Raw genomic sequence first — 24,681 nt, 5'->3', positions numbered from 1 at the left:
TTCAAAAACATAAACTGAAAAAATATATCTACATAAACAACAATAATAAATAATGAATGATATGTATACACATTTATATTGGTATGCCCTGTGCATCCTCAACAATGTATGAGATTGTATATATTTTTTAAAAGAATGATTCAGAATCCAAGAGTCATTTTGCAGTGTTTATTCTGGGCAATTCACACCATTCTGGGCACCTGCAGCTGTGAAATCTCATGTTTGACGAATTATATCATCCCTCTCCTGGTTTTAAAGTCAGCTGGTCAGCTTCCAACAGTCTGGCATGTGTGATTAGCACTTTTCAAGTGCTTGCTAATTTGTGAGTATGTTTCTTAATATATAATATTTGCTTGTTTCGAAGAAAGTACACCATTGGGGCGCCCTTTTTTATTTGTATTTTCTAGATTTTTAAAGAGGAAGCTGCCCTTAAACCCTAAGGACTATTTCAATCAAATGGTTATTTTTTAGGAGGACTCTGGTGCCATAGGTTTATGTTTTGTTTGATTTTTGGCGCTTTCAGTTTGATTTGTTAAATGTGGTTTTCCACGGCTTTAGGTTTTTTGCTCCTCCAGTAGGTTGCATGTGGTACCTGGATTCCTAATGGGGTAGAGTTGGTCATTCATCCTAGCAGGCGTTGTTAAGGCCACCCTTAATTTTTACCAGGGCTTGGTGGAACAGGGGTCGACCTAATAGGAGGGGCATGATGCGGCAGGTCGGAGCCAGTTGCGCCTCTCCCCGCATGACTAATATACTACAGGAAAGTTCTTCTCTGTGAAAGGCACATGTTAAACAAAAAGAGGCTGCTCCTAGGATGGTAACTAGCCAAGCTATTATGCTATTGTTCATTCCCAGGTTGAGCGCTTCTCTCTTTTTATTTATTTTTAGTCTTGTGCAGCCAAGAAAATTTTCTTTCGGACAAAATTTTCATTGCGAATATTCAAGGAAATTTGTTTTCCTGAATATTCATTGGCTGCACTATTCGGTATTCAACTATTCGGTATTCATTTTGTTTTAAACAAAGCAAATGCTGAATTTTAGCTAGTTTTCTTTAAAACCAATGTAAATGTTTCAAAGCAGCAGTTGAAAAGTTCACCGGTAGCTACAATACTTACCTTAACTAGATAAAAAGAAAAAACACAGCGCATCCCACTCTAAGGGTAGTAAGTTTAATAACACAGTTCAACTGGCTCAAGTAAAATAACACTTACAAGATATAAGAACAAATCAGGCATATAAAAGTCTCCAACAATCCTTTAATCCAAAGGTGCAACAGGCTAGGTGGAAATTGTAAGCGGCAGCGTCCGTGGTATGCACAAAACCAGGTGGCCGTCAAACTTTCCTGAAGCATCAGTGAACGTCAAGGGTTGGAGCGTGATGACCTCATCTCAAGGCTTTTCGTCTGACAAAGTCTAAACGTTGTCAGACAAAACTCCATGTAGCCTGTTGCACATTTTGATTGAAGGATCGTTGGAGACTTTTATATGCCTGATTTGTTCTTATGTCTTGTAAGTGTTATTTTACTTGCGCCAGTTGAACTGTTATTAAACTTAGTACCCTTAGAGTGGGATGCGGTGTGTTTTTTCTTTTTATCCAGTTCACTGCACCTGAGTATTCGTCAACGTAAGTTTCCCTTACATTCAGCAGCTCCCCTGGGTTTGCCATACTATACTCCAGAGACGGCAAGAAGTTATATCTCAATTTGTACCATACTCCAAAGGTGGAAGGATATTAACAGTTTCTCCGGACAAATGATTCATTCAGGTTTCTGAGTGACTATCTCAATTACCCACCTATTGACGGTAACACATTTACATTGGTATTACACTATGTCTATGGACGTATTTCGATTTATTCATTCCCATTGTGTTCATGTGCTATGTTTTTTATGAATATCTATCTATATACCAGGAGACATTATACATAGGGAGCGGTTAGTATCCCTTCTTGTTTTTCCTCCAATACTTACCTTAACACTCTCTGGGAAGCGCTCTAACTCGATCCTCTTCTTGCCAGAGCCTTAGCCGTACTGACAGGAAGCTTAGCACCCTAGGCTACACTAACTTTAGCTAATCCTCCTGTCAGTGTGGCTGAGGCTCTGGCAAGAAGAGGATTGAGTTAATGTGCTCTCAAGAATGTGTTAGGTAAGTATTGTACCCCTAAAAAGTAATTTAAAGAAAATGAATTAATAATGACGAATTTCATCAGTAGTTTTTAGTTTTCTTCGTTTACGAAAATGAATATGCACATCCCTTATATATATATATATATATATATATATATATATATATATATATATATATATATATATACTCTCAGACCGGACCGGGTACATATCCCATGACCCTGCTCACTGGCACTCACAGGAAGCTGTGCTGTCCCCAGAGTCACAGGCAGTTAACCCCAGCCCCAGACAGACAGGTCTGGGTGCAAGAACCATAGGGAAAATTACAAAACAAATTAATATAACACACAGAGAAACTCCAGCACTCACTTGCAAGCTCTCAGCTAAAATTAAAAGCAAAAATGGAAGGGTTAGTTACCGCATTTGGCCAAATGGGACAAGCCCAGGTTCCACGTCAAGGTCCCTTCCAAAAACCTGGGACCCTAAAACAGCCACACAATGTAAGCTCTCAATCCAACAAACTGGGAACAAGTGAAGGGTGCACAGGCTTATGTAATCACCCCAGACATATACAAAACACAGAAGGGGACTACACTCTCAGACCGGACCGGGTACACATCCCATGGCCCTGTAACATGCTCAGCCTTGGGTGCTCACTGGCACTCACAGGAAGCTGTGCTGTCCCCAGAGTCACAGGCAGTTAACCCCAGACATGTCTTCTTTAGAAGTGCACCCCAATGGGTGTATTGATAAAGTGAGTGCTGGGTCCACTGTGGACTTTCATGGCCAAAGATATTGGCATCCCTGCATTTCTGTCAGATAATGCACCACTTTCTTTATTTTTATCTTTATTTAAAAAGCAGGAATGTAAAGCTTAAAAGCCGGCCCTTTTTTGGTTCAGAACCTGGGTTATGCTTGCTTATTGGTTTGCTAAATGTAGCCACCAATAAGCAAGCGCTCTCCAGGGTGCTGAATCTAAAATGGGATGGCTCCTACGCTTTAAAAAAAAAAGATAGCAAGAGTACAAAAATTAATAGTAGGAGTAAATTAGAAAGTTGCTTAAAATTGCATGCTCTATCTGAATCATGAAAGAAAAAGATTGGGTTTAGTGTCCCTTTAACTATCTACAGGTACTGTATCCAATACACATGGTTTTATACACTTTACTAAAGATACATAAGGACCTCAATCATCCCCGGGTTGACCAATAGTTTCAGCCCCTGGGTCATTGCTACAATTTTTTCAATCTACATAGACTCCTTTCTTCAACCGCTGATCCGGTCATACATTAGGGACTCTGGCCAATTGATTGATAGATTACGATCAATCGAGAACATTGAGGAGAAGGACCTACTAACTACCATGGATGTGAATAGTCTATACACTGTGATCCCCCATGATGGTGGTATAGCAACAATTGGGAGAGCACTGACGAGTTTCCCTTATGTGGGCCCACCACGTATATTCCTACTCAATTTTTCAGTCTCAATTTTTTTCAGATTTGAAAATAAAATCTATAAGCGACTGACTGGTACGGCCACGGAATCAAACATGGCGCCTGCATATGCCAATCTATACATGGATGAATATGAACCTATCCTAATGCAAGTACAGTAGGTACATAGATGATCTGTTTTTTGTATAGAGAGGGGACCCACAATCTTTACTTGACTTTGTTAATACTCTGAATTCCCTGTCCTCTCCTATCAGGTTTAAACTCCAACACCATACCCAGCAAATTTATTTTTTGGACTTAAGAATCTTTAAGAAGGATCACAGTTTGGCCACAACTTTGTTTTCAAACCAACTGACCGTAATTCTATCTTACATGCTACTACTAATCACCCTTCTCACACTCACAGAGCTTTTGTTAAATCACAACTTAAACATGTCATCCTCAACAACAGTGAGTAAGAAAGGAAAGTTAAATAAATGACACATATGTCCAATTGGTTCCTTCAACGAGGTTAAAGCAATGTGAAAAAGTGAAGTTAAGCGCTCAAAGCACGGGTATATCTAAGTGATGTGTATTGAAACAAAGGGAACAGTGTCCAGTCTGTAATCAACGAGAAATTAATATATTCATCAAAATACTAATATATAATAATATATAGGAAGGAATATATATGCATCAGAACAGAGACAGAGGCGTAAATATAGTTCAAATGGAAAATTCCAAAAGGCAATTTATTATACTAGTAAAACAGAGGTGTCTAGATTTCTAAAATGATACAATGTAAAACAAAGGGACGTCTCCCTTAATAAATGTATAGATACATATAAAATAAGCATAAAAGAACGATAAGAAAAAGTACTTGCGCTTTAGCGAAAAGTGTACTGATGTCCCAAGATATTAACTTGCCAAGTGGCAAGAAAGTAACTGTTCAGTTGCAGGCTTGAATTGCCTGTATTTTGTGGTTGACGTTACTGGTTGAAAGAAAAGAGCGCCTTTTTATGTAAAGGTGACGTGACGTCACGTTTTAAAATGGTAGGTGATGTTGCCGTGGCAACCCCTGTTCCTAAATCTGTAAGGAAATCCTGGGGGATTTGAAGATAATCTTTGCGCTCACGAAAGATGATAGCTTTGTTGTCGTGAGGAACGACTAGCAAGATCTTGAAATGTAGAAGTGGGTCTTTGCGGTCGCTAGTAGCGACTAGTTTATCCTTTGTTGAAGGACTTGGCGGTCGCAAACAGCGACTAGGAGAAACATATAGATCCTTCCAGTTGAAGATATGGTGGTCGTTAGTAACGACTAGAGGATCTTTAAGAAGTATAGGTTGGTCTTTGCGGTCGCTGGTAGCGACTGGGTTATCCTTTGTTGAAGAACTTGGCGGTCGCAAGTAGCGACTAAGGAATTCTTAGGTTTAGGATTAGGTGGTCGTTAGTAACGACTAGCGGATCTTAGGATATGTAAGATGGTCTTTGCGGTCGCTGGTAGCGACTGGGTTATCCTTTGTTGAGGAACTTGGCGGTCGCAAGGAGCGACTAAGAAATTCTTAGGAGACAGTCAGTTTTGTGGTCGCTAGTAGCGACTAGGAGTCTCTTTGTAGCAAGGTTGGTGCCAAACGGCACAGCAGTTGGTGGAGTTAGTTGTCAGTTGGTGCCAGCATGCACATAGAAATTCAAATAGAAAGTCCTTTGAAGCATAAAATTGTTAACAAATAACAATAATGATGGATAAAATCAATAGCAGAAAGCACAGTGTCAGGTCAACGCGTTTCGCCCTTAGGCTTTATCATGTCTTGATAAAGCCTAAGGGCGAAACGCGTTGACCTGACACTGTGCTTTCTGCTATTGATTTTATCCATCATTATTGTTATTTGTTAACAATTTTATGCTTCAAAGGACTTTCTATTTGAATTTCTATGTGCATGCTGGCACCAACTGACAACTAACTCCACCAACTGCTGTGCCGTTTGGCACCAACCTTGCTACAAAGAGACTCCTAGCCGCTACTAGCGACCACAAAACTGACTGTCTCCTAAGAATTTCTTAGTCGCTCCTTGCGACCGCCAAGTTCCTCAACAAAGGATAACCCAGTCGCTACCAGCAACCGCAAAGACCATCTTACATATCCTAAGATCCGCTAGTCGTTACTAACGACCACCTAATCCTAAACCTAAGAATTCCTTAGTCGCTACTTGCGACCGCCAAGTTCTTCAACAAAGGATAACCCAGTCGCTACCAGCGACCGCAAAGACCAACCTATACTTCTTAAAGATCCTCTAGTCGTTACTAACGACCACCATATCTTCAACTGGAAGGATCTATATGTTTCTCCTAGTCGCTGTTTGCGACCGCCAAGTCCTTCAACAAAGGATAAACTAGTCGCTACTAGCGACCGCAAAGACCCACTTCTACATTTCAAGATCTTGCTAGTCGTTCCTCACGACAACAAAGCTATCATCTTTCGTGAGCGCAAAGATTATCTTCAAATCCCCCAGGATTTCCTTACAGATTTAGGAACAAAAGGGTTGCCACGGCAACATCACCTACCATTTTAAAACGTGACGTCACGTCACCTTTACATAAAAAGGCGCTCTTTTCTCCAACATAGGTGTGTCCGGTCCACGGCGTCATCCTTACTTGTGGGATATTCTCTTCCCCAACAGGAAATGGCAAAGAGCCCAGCAAAGCTGGTCACATGATCCCTCCTAGGCTCCGCCTACCCCAGTCATTCTCTTTGCCGTTGTACAGGCAACATCTCCACGGAGATGGCTTAGAGTTTTTTAGTGTTTAACTGTAGTTTTTATTATTCAATCAAGAGTTTGTTATTTTGAAATAGTGCTGGTATGTACTATTTACTCAGAAACAGAAAAGAGATGAAGATTTCTGTTTGTATGAGGAAAATGATTTTAGCAACCGTCACTAAAATCCATGGCTGTTCCACACAGGACTGTTGAGAGCAATTAACTTCAGTTGGGGGAACAGTGAGCAGTCTCTTGCTGCTTGAGGTATGACACATTCTAACAAGACGATGTAATGCTGGAAGCTGTCATTTTCCCTATGGGATCCGGTAAGCCATGTTTATTACGATCGTAAATAAGGGCTTCAAAAAGGGCTTATTAAGACTGTAGACTTTTTCTGGGCTAAATCGATTGATTATTAACACATATTTAGCCTTGAGGAATCATTTTATCTGGGTATTTTGATATAATAATATCGGCAGGCACTGTTTTAGACACCTTATTCTTTAGGGGCTTTCCCAAAGCATAGGCAGAGCCTCATTTTCGCGCCGGTGTTGCGCACTTGTTTTTGAGAGGCATGGCATGCAGTCGCATGTGAGAGGAGCTCTGATACTTAGAAAAGACTTTCTGAAGGCGTCATTTGGTATCGTATTCCCCTTGGGGCTTGGTTGGGTCTCAGCAAAGCAGATACCAGGGACTGTAAAGGGGTTAAAGTTCAAAACGGCTCCGGTTCCGTTATTTTAAGGGTTAAAGCTTCAAAATTTGGTGTGCAATACTTTTAAGGCTTTAAGACACTGTGGTGAAAATTTGGTGAATTTTGAACAATTCCTTCATGTTTTTTCGCATTTGCAGTAATAAAGTGTGTTCAGTTTAAAATTTAAAGTGACAGTAACGGTTTTATTTTAAAACGTTTTTTGCACTTTGTTATCAAGTTTATGCCTGTTTAACATGTCTGAACTACCAGATAGACTGTGTTCTGAATGTGGGGAAGCCAGAATTCCTATTCATTTAAATAAATGTGATTTATGTGACAATGACAATGATGCCCAAGATGATTCCTCAAGTGAGGGGAGTAAGCATGGTACTGCATCATTCCCTCCTTCGTCTACACGAGTCTTGCCCACTCAGGAGGCCCCTAGTACATCTAGCGCGCCAATACTCCTTACTATGCAACAATTAACGGCTGTAATGGATAATTCTGTCAAAAACATTTTAGCCAAAATGAACACTTATCAGCGTAAGCGCGACTGCTCTGTTTTAGATACTGAAGAGCATGACGACGCTGATAATAATATTTCTGAAGGGCCCCTAACCCAGTCTGATGGGGCCAGGGAGGTTTTGTCTGAGGGAGAAATTACTGATTCAGGGAACATTTCTCAACTAGCTGAACCTGATGTGATTGCATTTAAATTTAAGTTGGAACATCTCCGCATTCTGCTTAAGGAGGTATTATCCACTCTGGATGATTGTGACAAGTTGGTCATCCCAGAGAAACTATGTAAAATGGACAAGTTCCTAGAGGTGCCGGGGCTCCCAGAAGCTTTTCCTATACCCAAGCGGGTGGCGGACATTGTTAATAAAGAATGGGAAAGGCCCGGTATTACTTTCGTCCCTCCCCCCATATTTAAAAAATTGTTTCCTATGGTCGACCCCAGAAAGGACTTATGGCAGACAGTCCCCAAGGTCGAGGGAGCGGTTTCCACTTTAAACAAACGCACCACTATACCCATAGAGGATAGTTGTGCTTTCAAAGATCCTATGGATAAAAAATTAGAAGGTTTGCTTAAAAAGATGTTTGTTCAGCAGGGTTACCTTCTACAACCAATTTCATGCATTGTCCCTGTCGCTACAGCCGCATGTTTCTGGTTCGATGAGCTGATAAAGGCGGTCGATAGTGATTCTCCTCCTTATGAGGAGATTATGGACAGAATCAATGCTCTCAAATTGGCTAATTCTTTCACCCTAGACGCCACTTTGCAATTGGCTAGGTTAGCGGCTAAGAATTCTGGGTTTGCTATTGTGGCGCGCAGAGCGCTTTGGTTGAAATCTTGGTCGGCTGATGCGTCTTCCAAGAACAAGCTACTTAACATTCCTTTCAAGGGGAAAACGCTGTTTGGCCCTGACTTGAAAGAGATTATCTCTGATATCACTGGGGGTAAGGGCCACGCCCTTCCTCAGGATCGGCCTTTCAAGGCAAAAAATAAACCTAATTTTCGTCCCTTTCGTAGAAACGGACCAGCCCAAAGTGCTACGTCCTCTAAGCAAGAGGGTAATACTTCTCAAGCCAAGCCAGCTTGGAGACCAATGCAAGGCTGGCACAAGGGAAAGCAGGCCAAGAAACCTGCCACTGCTACCAAGACAGCATGAAATGTTGGCCCCCGATCCGGGACCGGATCTGGTGGGGGGCAGACTCTCTCTCTTCGCTCAGGCTTGGGCAAGAGATGTTCTGGATCCTTGGGCGCTAGAAATAGTCTCCCAAGGTTATCTTCTGGAATTCAAGGGACTTCCCCCAAGGGGGAGGTTCCACAGGTCTCAGTTGTCTTCAGACCACATAAAAAGACAGGCATTCTTACATTGTGTAGAAGACCTGTTAAAAATGGGAGTGATTCATCCTGTTCCATTAAGAGAACAAGGGATGGGGTTCTACTCCAATCTGTTTATAGTTCCCAAAAAAGAGGGAACGTTCAGACCAATCTTAGATCTCAAGATCTTAAACAAGTTTCTCAAGGTTCCATCGTTCAAGATGGAAACCATTCGAACTATTCTTCCTTCCATCCAGGAAGGTCAATTCATGACCACGGTGGATTTAAAGGATGCGTATCTACATATTCCTATCCACAAGGAACATCATCGGTTCCTGAGGTTCGCATTCCTGGACAAACATTACCAGTTCGTGGCGCTTCCTTTCGGATTAGCCACTGCTCCAAGGATTTTCACAAAGGTACTAGGGTCCCTTCTAGCTGTGCTAAGACCAAGGGGCATTGCTGTAGTACCTTACTTGGACGACATTCTGATTCAAGCGTCGTCCCTTCCTCAAGCAAAGGCTCACACGGACATTGTCCTGGCCTTTCTCAGATCTCACGGATGGAAAGTGAACGTGGAAAAGAGTTCTCTATCTCCGTCAACAAGGGTTCCCTTCTTGGGAACAATAATAGACTCCTTAGAAATGAGGATTTTTCTGACAGAGGCCAGAAAAACGAAACTTCTAGACTCTTGTCGGATACTTCATTCCGTTCCTCTTCCTTCCATAGCTCAGTGCATGGAAGTGATCGGGTTGATGGTAGCGGCAATGGACATAGTTCCTTTTGCACGCATTCATCTAAGACCATTACAACTGTGCATGCTCAGTCAGTGGAATGGGGACTATACAGACTTGTCTCCGAAGATACAAGTAAATCAGAGGACCAGAGACTCACTCCGTTGGTGGCTGTCCCTGGACAACCTGTCACGAGGGATGACATTCCGCAGACCAGAGTGGGTCATTGTCACGACCGACGCCAGTCTGATGGGCTGGGGCGCGGTCTGGGGATCCCTGAAAGCTCAGGGTCTTTGGTCTCGGGAAGAATCTCTTCTACCGATAAATATTCTGGAACTGAGAGCGATATTCAATGCTCTCAAGGCTTGGCCTCAGCTAGCGAGGGCCAAGTTCATACGGTTTCAATCAGACAACATGACAACTGTTGCGTACATCAACCATCAGGGGGGAACAAGGAGTTCCCTGGCGATGGAAGAAGTGACCAAAATCATTCTATGGGCGGAGTCTCACTCCTGCCACCTGTCTGCTATCCACATCCCAGGAGTGGAAAATTGGGAAGCGGATTTTCTGAGTCGTCAGACATTGCATCCGGGGGAGTGGGAACTCCATCCGGAAATCTTTGCCCAAGTCACTCAGCTGTGGGGCATTCCAGACATGGATCTGATGGCCTCTCGTCAGAACTTCAAAGTTCCTTGCTACGGGTCCAGATCCAGGGATCCCAAGGCGGCTCTAGTGGATGCACTAGTAGCACCTTGGACCTTCAAACTAGCTTATGTGTTCCCGCCGTTTCCTCTCATCCCCAGGCTGGTAGCCAGGATCAATCAGGAGAGGGCGTCGGTGATCTTGATAGCTCCTGCGTGGCCACGCAGGACTTGGTATGCAGATCTGGTGAATATGTCATCGGCTCCACCTTGGAAGCTACCTTTGAGACGAGACCTTCTTGTTCAGGGTCCGTTCGAACATCCGAATCTGGTTTCACTCCAGCTGACTGCTTGGAGATTGAACGCTTGATCTTATCGAAGCGAGGGTTCTCAGATTCTGTTATCGATACTCTTGTTCAGGCCAGAAAGCCTGTAACTAGAAAGATTTACCACAAAATTTGGAAAAAATATATCTGTTGGTGTGAATCTAAAGGATTCCCTTGGGACAAGGTTAAGATTCCTAGGATTCTATCCTTCCTTCAAGAAGGATTGGAAAAAGGATTATCTGCAAGTTCCCTGAAGGGACAGATTTCTGCCTTGTCTGTGTTACTTCACAAAAAGCTGGCCGCTGTGCCAGATGTTCAAGCCTTTGTTCAGGCTCTGGTTAGAATTAAGCCTGTTTACAAACCTTTGACTCCTCCTTGGAGTCTCAATTTAGTTCTTTCAGTTCTTCAGGGGGTTCCGTTTGAACCCTTGCATTCCGTTGATATTAAGTTATTATCTTGGAAAGTTTTGTTTTTAGTTGCAATTTCTTCTGCTAGAAGAGTTTCAGAATTATCTGCTCTGCAGTGTTCTCCTCCTTATCTGGTGTTCCATGCAGATAAGGTGGTTTTACGTACTAAACCTGGTTTTCTTCCAAAAGTTGTTTCTAACAAAAACATTAACCAGGAGATTATCGTACCTTCTCTGTGTCCGAAACCAGTTTCAAAGAAGGAACGTTTGTTGCACAATTTGGATGTTGTTCGCGCTCTAAAATTCTATTTAGATGCTACAAAGGATTTTAGACAAACATCTTCCTTGTTTGTTGTTTATTCCGGTAAAAGGAGAGGTCAAAAAGCAACTTCTACCTCTCTCTCTTTTTGGATTAAAAGCATCATCAGATTGGCTTACGAGACTGCCGGACGGCAGCCTCCCGAAAGAATCACAGCTCATTCCACTAGGGCTGTGGCTTCCACATGGGCCTTCAAGAACGAGGCTTCTGTTGATCAGATATGTAGGGCAGCGACTTGGTCTTCACTGCACACTTTTACCAAATTTTACAAGTTTGATACTTTTGCTTCTTCTGAGGCTATTTTTGGGAGAAAGGTTTTGCAAGCCGTGGTGCCTTCCATTTAGGTGACCTGATTTGCTCCCTCCCTTCATCCGTGTCCTAAAGCTTTGGTATTGGTTCCCACAAGTAAGGATGACGCCGTGGACCGGACACACCTATGTTGGAGAAAACAGAATTTATGTTTACCTGATAAATTACTTTCTCCAACGGTGTGTCCGGTCCACGGCCCGCCCTGGTTTTTTTAATCAGGTCTGATAATTTATTTTCTTTAACTACAGTCACCACGGTACCATATGGTTTCTCCTATGCAAATATTCCTCCTTAACGTCGGTCGAATGACTGGGGTAGGCGGAGCCTAGGAGGGATCATGTGACCAGCTTTGCTGGGCTCTTTGCCATTTCCTGTTGGGGAAGAGAATATCCCACAAGTAAGGATGACGCCGTGGACCGGACACACCGTTGGAGAAAGTAATTTATCAGGTAAACATAAATTCTGTTTTCTTTCAACCAGTAACGTCAACCACAAAATACAGGCAATTCAAGCCTGCAACTGAACAGTTACTTTCTTGCCACTTGGCAAGTTAATATCTTGGGACATCAGTACACTTTTCGCTAAAGCGCAAGTACTTTTTCTTATCGTTCTTTTATGCTTATTTTATATGTATCTATACATTTATTAAGGGAGACGTCCCTTTGTTTTACATTGTATCATTTTAGAAATCTAGACACCTCTGTTTTACTAGTATAATAAATTGCCTTTTGGAATTTTCCATTTGAACTATATTTACGCCTCTGTCTCTGTTCTGATGCATATATATTCCTTCCTATATATTATTATATATTAGTATTTTGATGAATATATTAATTTCTCGTTGATTACAGACTGGACACTGTTCCCTTTGTTTCAATACACATCACTTAGATATACCCGTGCTTTGAGCGCTTAACTTCACTTTTTCACATTGCTTTTGCCACATTGTATTCTTGGAGGGGAATTCACGAGTTAAGCTGGGTACTGTCCTTTAGCGCCTATAATTTCCTTTTTTCCTTCAACGAGGTTACCATCCACTCCTGATTAAGAATGTGATGATGGAATTTATGGATGAGACACAAGAAACCAATTACTCAAGCAAAGTGATGATACATCGAAGGTGAAAAGAATGACCTTTACAACAAGGTTCAATACATACAAAGTAGGGATATCCTCTACTCTACGTGAGAAATGGGAAATCCTCCAATGAGATATGAGTTTATCTTTTAATAATTGTGATCCCATCAAGTTGGCTATAGAAGAGGCAGACATTTAAGAGATATGCTGATGTTGACAGATCCCACCCATTGCTACAAGAAGGAACATTGGCTCAAGACCTCAAGACCATGCTTTTGTTGTACTGGCTGCACAACATGTAATGGTTTCATCCAATGCAACCAATTTCAGCATCCTTACACAAACAAAAAATTTGTCATCAGACATTATATTAACTGCACCACATACTTTGTAATCTATCTGTTGAGCTGCTGTCGCGGTTCCTTTTATGTGGGAAAAACCTCTGACAATTCCAGAACAGGGATGGCTAACCAGAGGGTAGCCATAAGGGCAGCAATCAAGGACAAAACAAGTGAACTACCGGTCGCTAGACTTTTGCAGATGCGGGCCATACTGTTGCTGATATGCAGTTCATCCAAATTGACAATGTACCTCCCCTGAGGAGGGGGAGACAAAAATAAAACTTCAACTGGAAGCCCGGTGTATCTACTGGTTTGGAACTTCGCACCCAAAGGGCCTAAACATGTCCATAGACTGGCATTGTTTTCTATAAGCCTGATACATCTTTTAAGGGACTAGGATGCTCTGGTGTGAGTCATTATCAATGGCTCTCTCCGGAGTGTCTTAATGAGGAGGGTGGAGGCACATCCAAGTTATTTTGGGGATTTCACCTTCTCTCTCACTGAGTAGTTGCAGTGTGATGATATTGAAAGGCCAGGGTGACACCCACTGAGATGCTCTATTATTCCTAGTTGTAGAGATCTTATGAAACCCCCTGTGTATTCAAACTCTATGCTGAGAGTGAACATTTCATTCTATAACCAATCTCAGTTGTGTTATAACATTTCATTAATAATTAGCAGTGAGTTCAAAATTGTATTTCAACAATGGACCCATCACTGGTAGTAGTTACTGAGTTATCTGGTTGCCACTTGTGATTGCAACCTGATGATCTATCCTAGTGAAGGCAGCAAACTGATACCGGCACTGGGAGGATTTTATGAGACTTTGAATTAACAATATCAAAACACCAATGCAATATATGAATATCTGATTGGCCCTTGTAATTGATAACCCAATGAATATACATGTGAGGGCACCTAAGTGGATTTTGCTGGCAAGGGCTCGCAACATATTGCTTTATCTAATGTACTTCATTTTGCACACTGTTTTTTTTTGTTTTTTTTGTGAACCGCACACTTCAACATAGTGATTATACAACACATAAAGAGACAGAATTTAACCGCTTGCAAACGAAAGAGCCATATTCTAAAAATTGTCCCTGCTTTGCATGTTATTTGTTGACTGGCTGACTAGGCTTGCAGACATGATTTGCAATCCGGAGTTATAGCTCTTTGCATGCAGTTTTATTTTAGTATACACACACCAATGACACTATGATAGTGGTATACTTTATCTCACTATTTATTGAACATCTAATCTGTGTGGAAGTAGGAGGATTGGACTTTGATTATACACGATAGTCTGTCTGTATACTTGGGGTTAATGTTTTTGTTACTCTGTAACCAAGGAAGTGGTAGGGGCCCTACATTGCAGAAAAAAAATGAAGGTAGAGTGAGGGATGGGGAGCTACACTACAGAAAATGCTGAGAAGGGGGGTGGTGGGGTCCCTAGTTAACTATCACCAGGAGACTGAAGACTTAGCTTCTGTGGTTCCTCAAGTAATTAAAAATATTGTGTTAGCCAATAAAGTCCTCCACCTGATAGAACATGTAAAACATTCAAAAACCCCATCAGTGCTTTTATCTACGGACGCTGAAAAAGCATTCGATAGGTTAGATTGGACCTATCTTCAGACAACCCTCCTAAAATTTGGTTTTCCTAACAAATTTATAAATAAAATTTTAGCCCTATATTCTAACCCCACCGCCCAGATTATAGTGAACGGAACACTTTCAGAGCATTTTGAAATCCGAAATGGATCCCGCCAGGGCTGTCCTTTGTCCCCGTTATTATTTGTCCTGTCCTTAGAACCCCTGGCAGAAAAAATTTGCATTAATCCTGAAATACATGGCATCACAGTTAAAGGAGAAACCTATAAGATGGCAATGTTTGCTGACGATGTCTTGATGACACTGTCGGCACCTGACCTATCTTTGCCAGTAGTACAACAAGAATTAAAAGCCTTTGGCGAGGTCTCCAACTTTTTAATTAATAATAATAAGTCAGAAATACTCCCAATAAACTTATCAGCTAATGATATTTTGAGACTGAACCAAACACACCCATATAGAATTCAAACTCATGCTCTAAAATATCTAGGGGTATTCTTAGCGTTAAACTTGGACGACCTCCGTAAACTAAACTATGGAAGACTAGTTGAGGAATTTACCAGTTTGACCTCCTCATGGCTCCCAAAAAATATCTCCTGGCTAGGCAGAATAGCGGCGGCCAAGATGACCCTTTTACCAAAGGCTTTATACATTATACAAGCCCTCCCACTGTCTGGCACCAGAGGCTACATAGGTAAATTACAGTCTATCATGGATACGTACATATGGTGTCGTAGGCCGCCTAGGATAGCGAAAAGCACAATGTACACACACAGAGAGGAAGGAGGGTTGGGTGTCCCCAATCTTTTTCTATACAAACAAGCTTCATCATTAAACCGTGTAATAGACTGGTGTAGGCAGGGGGGGAACACATATAAGAGCTGTGTCCACTTGGAGGCGCAATTGGTTGACACTCCTCATTTGGGTAGCATCTGCTGGGCCCCACAAAAAACACCAGGGGAGCCACTAGAGATTTTCCCAATTTTAAAAGAAACATTGTCCGACTGGTTATTAATGAGAAACAAATTTCGTTTAATTACTACACCATACTCACCACTGACAATTCTACATCCCAATAGAGAGTTCCCTGTCATTCTGAAAAAGGCATTAATTAATGAAACCTCAGAACGGTTACTAACAGAATATTTGCCTATATATTTATTACTGTTGCAGGGGCAAATAGTCTCGAGAGACACATTGTTAGAGAGAGATTTACATCCATTTAACTCTTGGCTATACTACCATCAGGTGAGACACTTCTTGGCCACGCATAAGTTTAACCCCTTAACGACTGAGGGCGTGCAGGGTACGTCCTCAGAAAAAAGGCAGTTAACGCCTGAGAACGTACCCTGCACGTCCTCAGTGTGGAAAGCAGCTGGAAGCGATCCTGCTCGCTTCCAGATGCTTTCCGGTTATTGCAGTGATGCCTCGATATGGAGGCATCCTGCAATAACCTTTGTAAGCCATCCGGTGCAGAGAGAGCCACTCTGTGGCCCTCTCTGCACCGGAGATCGGTGGCTCCCTGCGTTGGTGGGTGGGAGCCGGACCGGGAGGCGGGTGGCGGCCATCGATGGCCCTGTTGATGTGAAGGGGGGCGGGATCGTGGGCGGGGGTGGGCGGGGGTGGCTGGGGGCGCGCGCGTGCACGGGAGGGTGGGGGCGGGCGCGTGCACGGGGAGGGAGAGGGTGGGAACCGCTACACTGCAGAAAATGTGGAAATAAAAAATATAAAAAAATGGCAAAATAAAACAATCAGCAAGGTGGTGGGGGTTTGTCTGTGGGGGGGTGGGGGGGGAAAGCTACACTACAGAAAAAAAAAAAAAAACAAAAAAAAAGCACTTTTTATTGTAAACTGGGTACTGGCAGACAGCTGCCAGTACCCAAGATGGCCCCCAATAAGGCAGAGGGGAGGGTTAGAGAGCGGTTTTGGGGGGGATCAGGGAGGTTGGGGGCTAAGGGGGGGATCCTACACAGTAGCATATGTAAATATGCTAAAAAAAAAATTCATTTTTTTTTAAAACCCTTTTATTTTAGTACTGGCAGATTTTCTGCCAGTACTTAAGATGGCGGGGACAATTGTGGGGTGGGGGAGGGAAGGGAGCTGTTTGGGAGGGATCAGGGGGTGGGATGTGTCAGATGGGAGGCTGATCTCTACATTAAAGCTAAAATTAACCCTGCAAGCTCACTACAAACTCCCTAATTAACCCTTTCACTGCTAGCCATAATACACGTGTGAGGCGCAACAGGATTTAGTGGCCTTCTAATTACCAGAAAGCAACGCCAAAGTCATATATGTCTGCTATTTCTGAACAAAGGGGATCCCAGACAAGCATTTACAACCATTTGTGCCATAATTGCACAAGCTGTTTGTAAATGATTTCAGTGAGAAACCTAAAATTGTGAAAAATTTTACGTTTTTTGTAATTTGATCGCATTTGGCGGTGAAATGGTGGCATGAAATATACCAAAATGTGCCTAGATCAATACTTGGGGTTGTCTACTACACTACACTAAAGCTAAAATTAACCCTACAAGCTCCCTAAAAGCTCCCTAATTAACCCCTTAACTGCTGGGCATGATACACTTGTGGTGCGCAGTGGCATTTAGCGGCCTTCTAATTACCAAAAAGCAACGCCAAAGCCATATATGTCTGCTATTTCTGAACAAAGGGGATCCCAGAGAAAAATTTACAACCATTTATGCCATAATTGCACAAGTTGTTTGTAAATAATTTCAGTGAGAAATCGAAAGTTTGTGAAAAAATTTGTGAAAAAGTGAACGATTTTTTGTATTTGATCGCATTTGGCGGTGAAATGGTGGTATGAAATATACCAAAATTGGCCTAGATCAATACTTTAGGATGTCTACTAAAAAAAAATATATACATGTCAAGGGATATTCAGGGATTCCTGAAAGATATCAGTGTTCTAATGTAACTAGCGCTAATTTGGAAAAAAAATGGTTTGGAAATAGCAAAGTGCTACTTGTATTTATGGCCCTATAACTTGCAAAAAAAGCAAAGAACGTGTAAACATTGGGTATTTCTAAACTCAGGACAAAATTTAGAAACTATTTAGCATGGGCGTTTTTTGGTGGTTTTAGATATGTAACAGATTTTGGGGGTCAAAGTTAGAAAAAGTGTGTTTTTTTCCATTTTTCCTCATATTTTATCATTTTTTTTTATAGTAAATTATAAGATATGATGAAAATAATGGTATCTTTAGAAAGTCCATTTAATGGCGAGAAAAACGGTATATAATATGTGTGGGTACAGTAAATGAGTAAGAAGAAAATTACAGCTAAACACAAACACCGCAAAAATGTAAAAATAGCCTTGGTCCCAAACGGACAGAAAATGGAAAAGTGCTGTGGTCATTAAGGGGTTAACAAGGATATGATGAGAAAATTGACAATGTTTGAGTCTCTTTGCACATCAGTACAACACCCAAAAAAAGTTATTTCTTTAATGTATCGGTGCCTTCTTAAATCTTATTATCCCGGGCTGCCAAATTACACCCTTAAATGGGAGAGGGAAATGCATTCCTGTTTCTCCGCCAAACAGTGGTCGTCATGGTTTAAGGCCACAGCTCAGTCGGCTCATTCTGCAGCAGGCTTGGAGACTAATTTAAAAATCACTACTAGATGGTACCTGACCCCCAGCAGGCTAAAATACATGTTTAAAAGTGCCAATGACAGATGTTGGAGAGGATGTGGTCAGGTGGGTACTATGTACCATATCTGGTGGGAGTGTGAGGGTGAGGGCCTTTTGGGCCCAAATCCACTCTCTAGCATGTCATATTATAAATGTCCAATTTGAAATTTCCCCAGAAACAATTTTATTTAATGTATTATCCAAAATTCCGTGTAAAATTAGGAGACAACTTTATCAGATTTTGATAAATGCGGCCAAGCGGCTCATACCTAAATTTTGGAAAGGCCCTCTGCTGCCTACTATTACCCAATGGATAGAATTAGTAAATAACACTCTGATTCTAGAGAGATATTATTATTTTAGAGTAGGCCGAATGGATTTCTTCCAAGATATGATGCTCTTATGGGAACAGTATTTCTTGGTTTTAAGACACTTATCTGGTTAATCTTAACCATACAATGTCATAATATGGTTTTCTATGAGATGTTCGTATTGTAAATCCCTGAAAGTTTTGTAGTTTTGTAATTTTGTAATATTGTTTTCTTGTTGCTTACTGCTTGAAAACCAATACTACCTTGGAATAGGTCATAAAGAGACTCACTTCCTTCCCGAATCGGACGCATTTGGAACTATTATATCTTGAACACTTTCCTACAGACTTGGGCTGGAACCTTTTGTTTTGTGATTCTAATAGCTATGACCCTATTCTTTTTCTGTAATTGCACTGTATTTGTTGTAATGCCTTTTCTCTTTTTTTTTTTTTTTTGGAAAAATAAAGAAACAAGAAATAAAATAATAATAATAAAAAAATAATAATAATATTGTGTTAGCCAAGTAATAACTGATGACCTTCCCCACTGCACAACATGTAGACTTTCTATGGGGTGTAGATGCGCTATTAAAAACCGCAGTCTCCCCCTCTGCTTTAGTTAAAGGGAAATGAGACCCCTCATTTGAATTATCTTTTTTTTACATGAATCATCACATGCCCCTGTCCTACGACACTCACTTTTGATAATAAAGGGACACTGAACCCAAAAATTGTCTTTCGTGATTCAGATAGAGCATTTAATTTTAAGCAACTTTCTAATTTACTCCTATTATTAATTTTTCTTCGTGCTCTTGCTATCTTTATTTGAAAATCATGAATGTAAATCTTAGCAGCCAGCCCATTTTAGGTTCAGCACCATGTATAGCGCTTGCTTATTGGGGGCTGAAATTTACCCACCAATAAGCAAGCATAACCTAGGTTCTCAACCAAAAATGGGCCGGCTCCTATGCATCACATTCCTGCTTTTTAAATAAAGATAGCAAGAGAACGAAGAAAAATTGATAATCGGAGTAAATTAGAAATTTGCTAAAAATTGCTTGCTCTATCTGAATCATTAAAGAAAAAAATTGCGTTTAGTGTCCCTTTAAGTTCTCAATGTGTAGTAAAATATAAGCTGAATGGGGGGTGCTTTAGTATACCAGTGGGTGGAAAATTTGTATTCAGCTGCTTACAGATCTATTTTTTTCTATAGAGGAACGCTATGAATGGACCACCCCACCAAGCGCAAGTATCTCCTTCCAGAGAAAGCTCCCATAAACAAAAACCTGGTACGTTTTACTGCTCTTTACTTCTGCCTATAGAGAGACATATGGACTTTTACTCTATAAGTAATATAAACATAGAGAGCATTGCAAATCATAGTGTAAATATCTACATTTTTAGTGCTTAGATGCTGAATAATATACACTACAGTATAATGATGTGTGATATTTTAATACTATTTTGAAGAGACAGAAAATGTTAAAGGAATATGAAACAGTGCTCTATAATAGTGTTCCATCATAGTAAACATAAAAAATACAGATTGTGTTAAAACAGCAAACAACTTGCTTGCTTTCTTGCAAAATGAGCATTAAAAATAAGGGACTACCTTTATGAAGCTGAAGTTATAGTGTCACATGATTGTTTCAGCAAAAGTCCTTTACTGACTGGAGCTAGTGCAAGTGTCTCCTAGCAACCACTACAAAGGGGAAGCTCCTCCTTTTGCCTTTCTGTAGAGACCACAGCCCCGTGTGGGGCTGTGACAAGAAGTAATGAACCTTGCACACAAAAAGTAAAAAGAAAAAGAAATGAAAGGTTAAATACTTCTACAATTTCAAATATATATTGCAATGATTTCTGTTAAGTATAAGCCACTGCTTAGTGTTTTTTTTATTACAACAATGAAACAGACTTTCCTTAATCTAATCCTCATCAGGCATGAGGTGTTTCAATTTTTGCTTAAAAGTACCTTATAATAATGTTTTATTCTGGTGCCCCCAGTCTCCACTCCTGACTGCATTTTTTTTAATTCTAGTTAGGAGCAACAAAATTAACAGAAGGCAACCACACTGGAGTGTAAACAGTGTATAGCTATGTATATGCCATAGCAATTCACTGTTTACATTGCAGTGTCCTGACTTGTAGAATGAAAATTCTGTGCACAAGTGTAGCTCAGTCTGTTTCCATGAGCACGATTAAGGATCAAAGATTGAAATGAGTGCTCCCCTTTCCGATTGGAGGAACCGTCCTGTGTGGAAAAATAATTTAAAAAGCAGCAGCTAATGGGGTGGCCGGTTCAAAAAAGTGAGGAACATTTGTAAATAAATGTATGACAATTTTGTACACTTTAAAATATGTTTTATAGCCTATTCACTCTGAGGATCGCTTTAATAGAAGTAATACCTAACGTTGACTGTTCCTTAAAATAAGTAATACATTTGTTTTTTTTACTATGCATGAAAATGATTTTTGTTATCTCATGTGAAATCATAGCGGCTTTCTGGTTGGAAAAAAAATAAATAACATTTACCTCTCCTACCCAAATGTTGAAACACTTAAAAGTGATGCAGCATAGCTGTAAAAAGCTGACTAGAAAATGTCACCTGAACATCTCTATGTAAAAAAGAGAGATATTTTACCTCAAAATGTCCTAAGTATTCACACCCCATTGTAAAGGACTTCTAAGCAGCAAATCGGTATGTCTGTCTCGGGACAGGCAAGGGAGTGAGCCTCATGCACACTCATGTTATTTCCCTATTCAGTTTAAAGAAGTTTACTATGAAATCTCATGATAGTTAAGTCAAATCTCATGAGATCACAGTAAAAGAGTTCATGACCTCAGCACTGTTGATGCTGATTGGCTGCAGTTCATTTCCTCATTTTTTATTTTTTTTTTACCTGCAGCTGGGCAGCAGCTGAGTATAACTTTTTACACAGCCCTTACTCTGGTGAGCTGAGGAAAATGTGAGGTAAAATATCTTCCTTTTTTACATAGAGATGTTCAGGTGATATTTTCCTGTCAGCTTTTTACAGTTATACTGCATCAGTTTAAAGTGATTTAGCAAATGAGTACTATGTCCCTTTAACTATGTTATTTCATGATAAACAATTTAAAGATGACAGGTGATAAGCCAAAGTTAGTATTCTTCGCTGTGAGTATGATCAGGCTATGATACTAACAATAGAAACGGTAACAATAAATTTAGCTGATACTAATGAAAAACATGGTTATTTATTAATAATTAGTATTATATAGTTTTAGTAATAAACAGTACTATAAATGTTTATTCCTGTAGTTGATCTATGTGAGTATTATTGGTCCAATAGCAGGAGGCAATTCCTCTTGTATATAATTTGTTTTGATCCAGGAACTTCTGCTCACCCCCGGCCTGAAGATTTGGTCCATCACACCAAGATAAATTCAGAGCACTTCACATCCCCATCTCATAATATCAAGGACATTATTAATCAGTACAAGCAGCCATCTGCATCTAGGACACCAGTGCCAGTACCTGTTGTAAGGTGAGAAGGAAAGAGGTCCACTGTTGGTCTTGTCTAAACTAATTAGTTAATGGCATCATATTTAGTTGTTGATATCTGGTTAAAGAAGACTTGCAAACAAACCAAGGGTCAGATTGTGCACAATTGATAATGTGTCACTCTTTATTTTGTGATTGGCCTTGTGCAAACAATAATCCATGGTCAGATATTAAAAGTTGTTGGTGGAAATATTTAACCTAACCATTTTTTACACACCCAATACATATATAGAGGCCTACTTATCAAGCCGTCAACTGTGCTGTATTCGCCGGCACCAATGCGCTTGCCTAACATCGCGGCCGCGGACCTGAATACGTTCTCCATAGTTACCAAAAAAGCTGTCAAAAAGCCACGCACCAAGTATGGGGCTATGAGCAGCGGACTGTTGTTAACTAACAGTCATCGATCTCGCTGCTCTTCGGCTTTTTCACAGCTTTATTTGTATACTGTCACTAAACACCCATACTATACTAAACTGTTTAACCCCTATACCGCCGCTCCCGGACCCCGCTGCAACTAAATGAAGTTATTAACCCCTAAACCGCCGCTCCCGGAGCCCACCGCCACTCTAATAAACTTATTAACCCCTATTCCTCCACTCCCGGAGCCCACCGCCACCTACATTATACTTATTAACCCCTAATCTGCCACCCCCTACACCGCCGCCACCTACATAAAGTTATTACCCCTATCCTGCCGCTCCCGGAGCCCACCGCAACTAAATAAATGTATTAACCCCTAAACCGCAAGCCCCCCACATCGCCATAAACTGAATTAACCTATTAACCCCTAAACCTAACAACCCGCTAACTTTATATTAAATATTAACTCATCCATATCTTATAATAAATTTAAACTTACCTTTAGATTTAAATTAAACTATATTAAACTAATAATTAACCTATTCTAACTATTATAATAAAATTACATTAAACTATATTAAACTAATAATTAACTTACCCTAACAATTATAATAAAATTACATTAAACTTTATTAAACTAATAATTAACCTACCCTATTATAATAAAATTACATTAAACTATCTTAAATTAATAATTAATCTAACCTAACTTTTATACTAAAATTACATAAAACTACAAATTAAAATAACTATATTATATATTTAAAAACCTAACCCTACTCAATTTAAATCTACACCAAAAAATTACTAAGTTACCAAAAACTAATAACTAAGTTACAAAAAATAACAAACACTAAGTTACACAAAACAATAAACACTAAGTTACAAAAAATAAAAAATAAATTATCAAATTACCAAATTAAACTAATTACACCTAATATAAGGGCCCTATGAAAATAAAAAAGTCCCCCCAAAATAAAAAAAACCTAGCCTACAATAAACTACAAATAGCCCTTAAAAGGGCCTTTTGTGGGGCATTGCCCCAAAGTAATCAGCTCTTTTACCTGTAAAAAAAAATACAAATACCCCGCAACAGTAAAACCCACCACCCACACAACCAACCCCCCAAATAAAAAGCTAACTAAAAAAACTTAAGCTCCCCATTGCCCTGAAAAGGGCATTTGGATGGGCATTGCCCTTAAAAGGGCATTTAGCTCTATTGCAGCCCAAATCCTAATCTAAAACTAAAACCCACCCAATAAACCCTTAAAAAATCCTAACACTAACCCCAGAAGATTTACTTACAGTTTTGAAGATCCGACATCCATCCTTCAAGAAGCCGGAAGACGTCCTCAACAAAGCGGCTGAAGTCTTCATCCAAGCCCGCAGAAGTCTTCATCCAGACGGCATCTTCTATCTTCATCCATCCGGCGCGGAGCGGCTCCATCTTCAAGACATCCGACGCGGAGCATCCTCTTCTTTCCGACGACTACCAACGAATGAAGGTTCCTTTAAATGACATCATCCAAGATGGCGCCTCTTAGATTCCGCTTGGCTGATAGAATTCTATCAGCCAATCGGAATTAAGGTTGAAAAAATCCTATTGGCTGTTGCAATCAGCCAATAGGATTGAGCTTTCATCCTATTGGCTGATCCAATCAGCCAATAGGATTGAGCTCGCATTCTATTGGCTGATTGGATCAGCCAATAGGAGGAAAGCTCAATCCTATTGGCTGATTGCAACAGCCAATAGGATTTTTTCAACCTTAATTCCGATTGGCTGATAGAATTCTATCAGCCAATCGGAATCTAAGGGACGTCATTTTAGATGATGTCATTTAAAGGAACATTCATTCGTCGGAAAGAAGAGGATGCTCTGCGACGGATGTCTTGAAGATGGAGCCGCTCCGCGCCGGATGGATAAAGATAGAAGATGCCGTCTGGATGAAGACTTCTGCGGGCTTGGATGAAGACTTCGGCTGCTTCGTTGAGGACTTCTCCCGGCTTCTTGGAGGATGGATGTCGGATCTTCAAAACTGTAAGTAAATCTTCTGGGGTTAGTGTTAGGATTTTTTAAGGGTTTATTGGGTGGGTTTTAGTTTTAGATTAGGACTTGGGCTGCAATAGAGCTAAATGCCCTTTTAAGGGCAATGCCCATCCAAATGCCCTTTTCAGGGCAATGGGGAGCTTAGGTTTTTTTAGTTAGCTTTTTATTT

The 24,681-nt window shown here is 40.6% G+C and overlaps 1 protein-coding gene across 1 annotated transcript in view; it reads left to right on the top strand.

Moving 5' to 3' along the window:
• The window catches only part of MYO15A (myosin XVA), a 628,913-nt gene that overhangs the window by 372,260 nt on the left and 231,972 nt on the right, over positions 1-24,681 (top strand). The window contains 2 exon segments of the mRNA XM_053694925.1: positions 19,774-19,849; positions 21,932-22,085. Of these exon segments, the coding sequence (XP_053550900.1) occupies positions 19,774-19,849; positions 21,932-22,085 (230 nt within the window).

This window comes from Bombina bombina, chromosome 11, assembly GCF_027579735.1.
Source record: "Bombina bombina isolate aBomBom1 chromosome 11, aBomBom1.pri, whole genome shotgun sequence".
NCBI classification, from domain to species: Eukaryota; Metazoa; Chordata; class Amphibia; order Anura; family Bombinatoridae; genus Bombina; species Bombina bombina.
The sequence above is the reverse complement of the archived record's forward strand: the minus strand, read 5'-3'. Positions and strand labels throughout refer to the sequence as shown.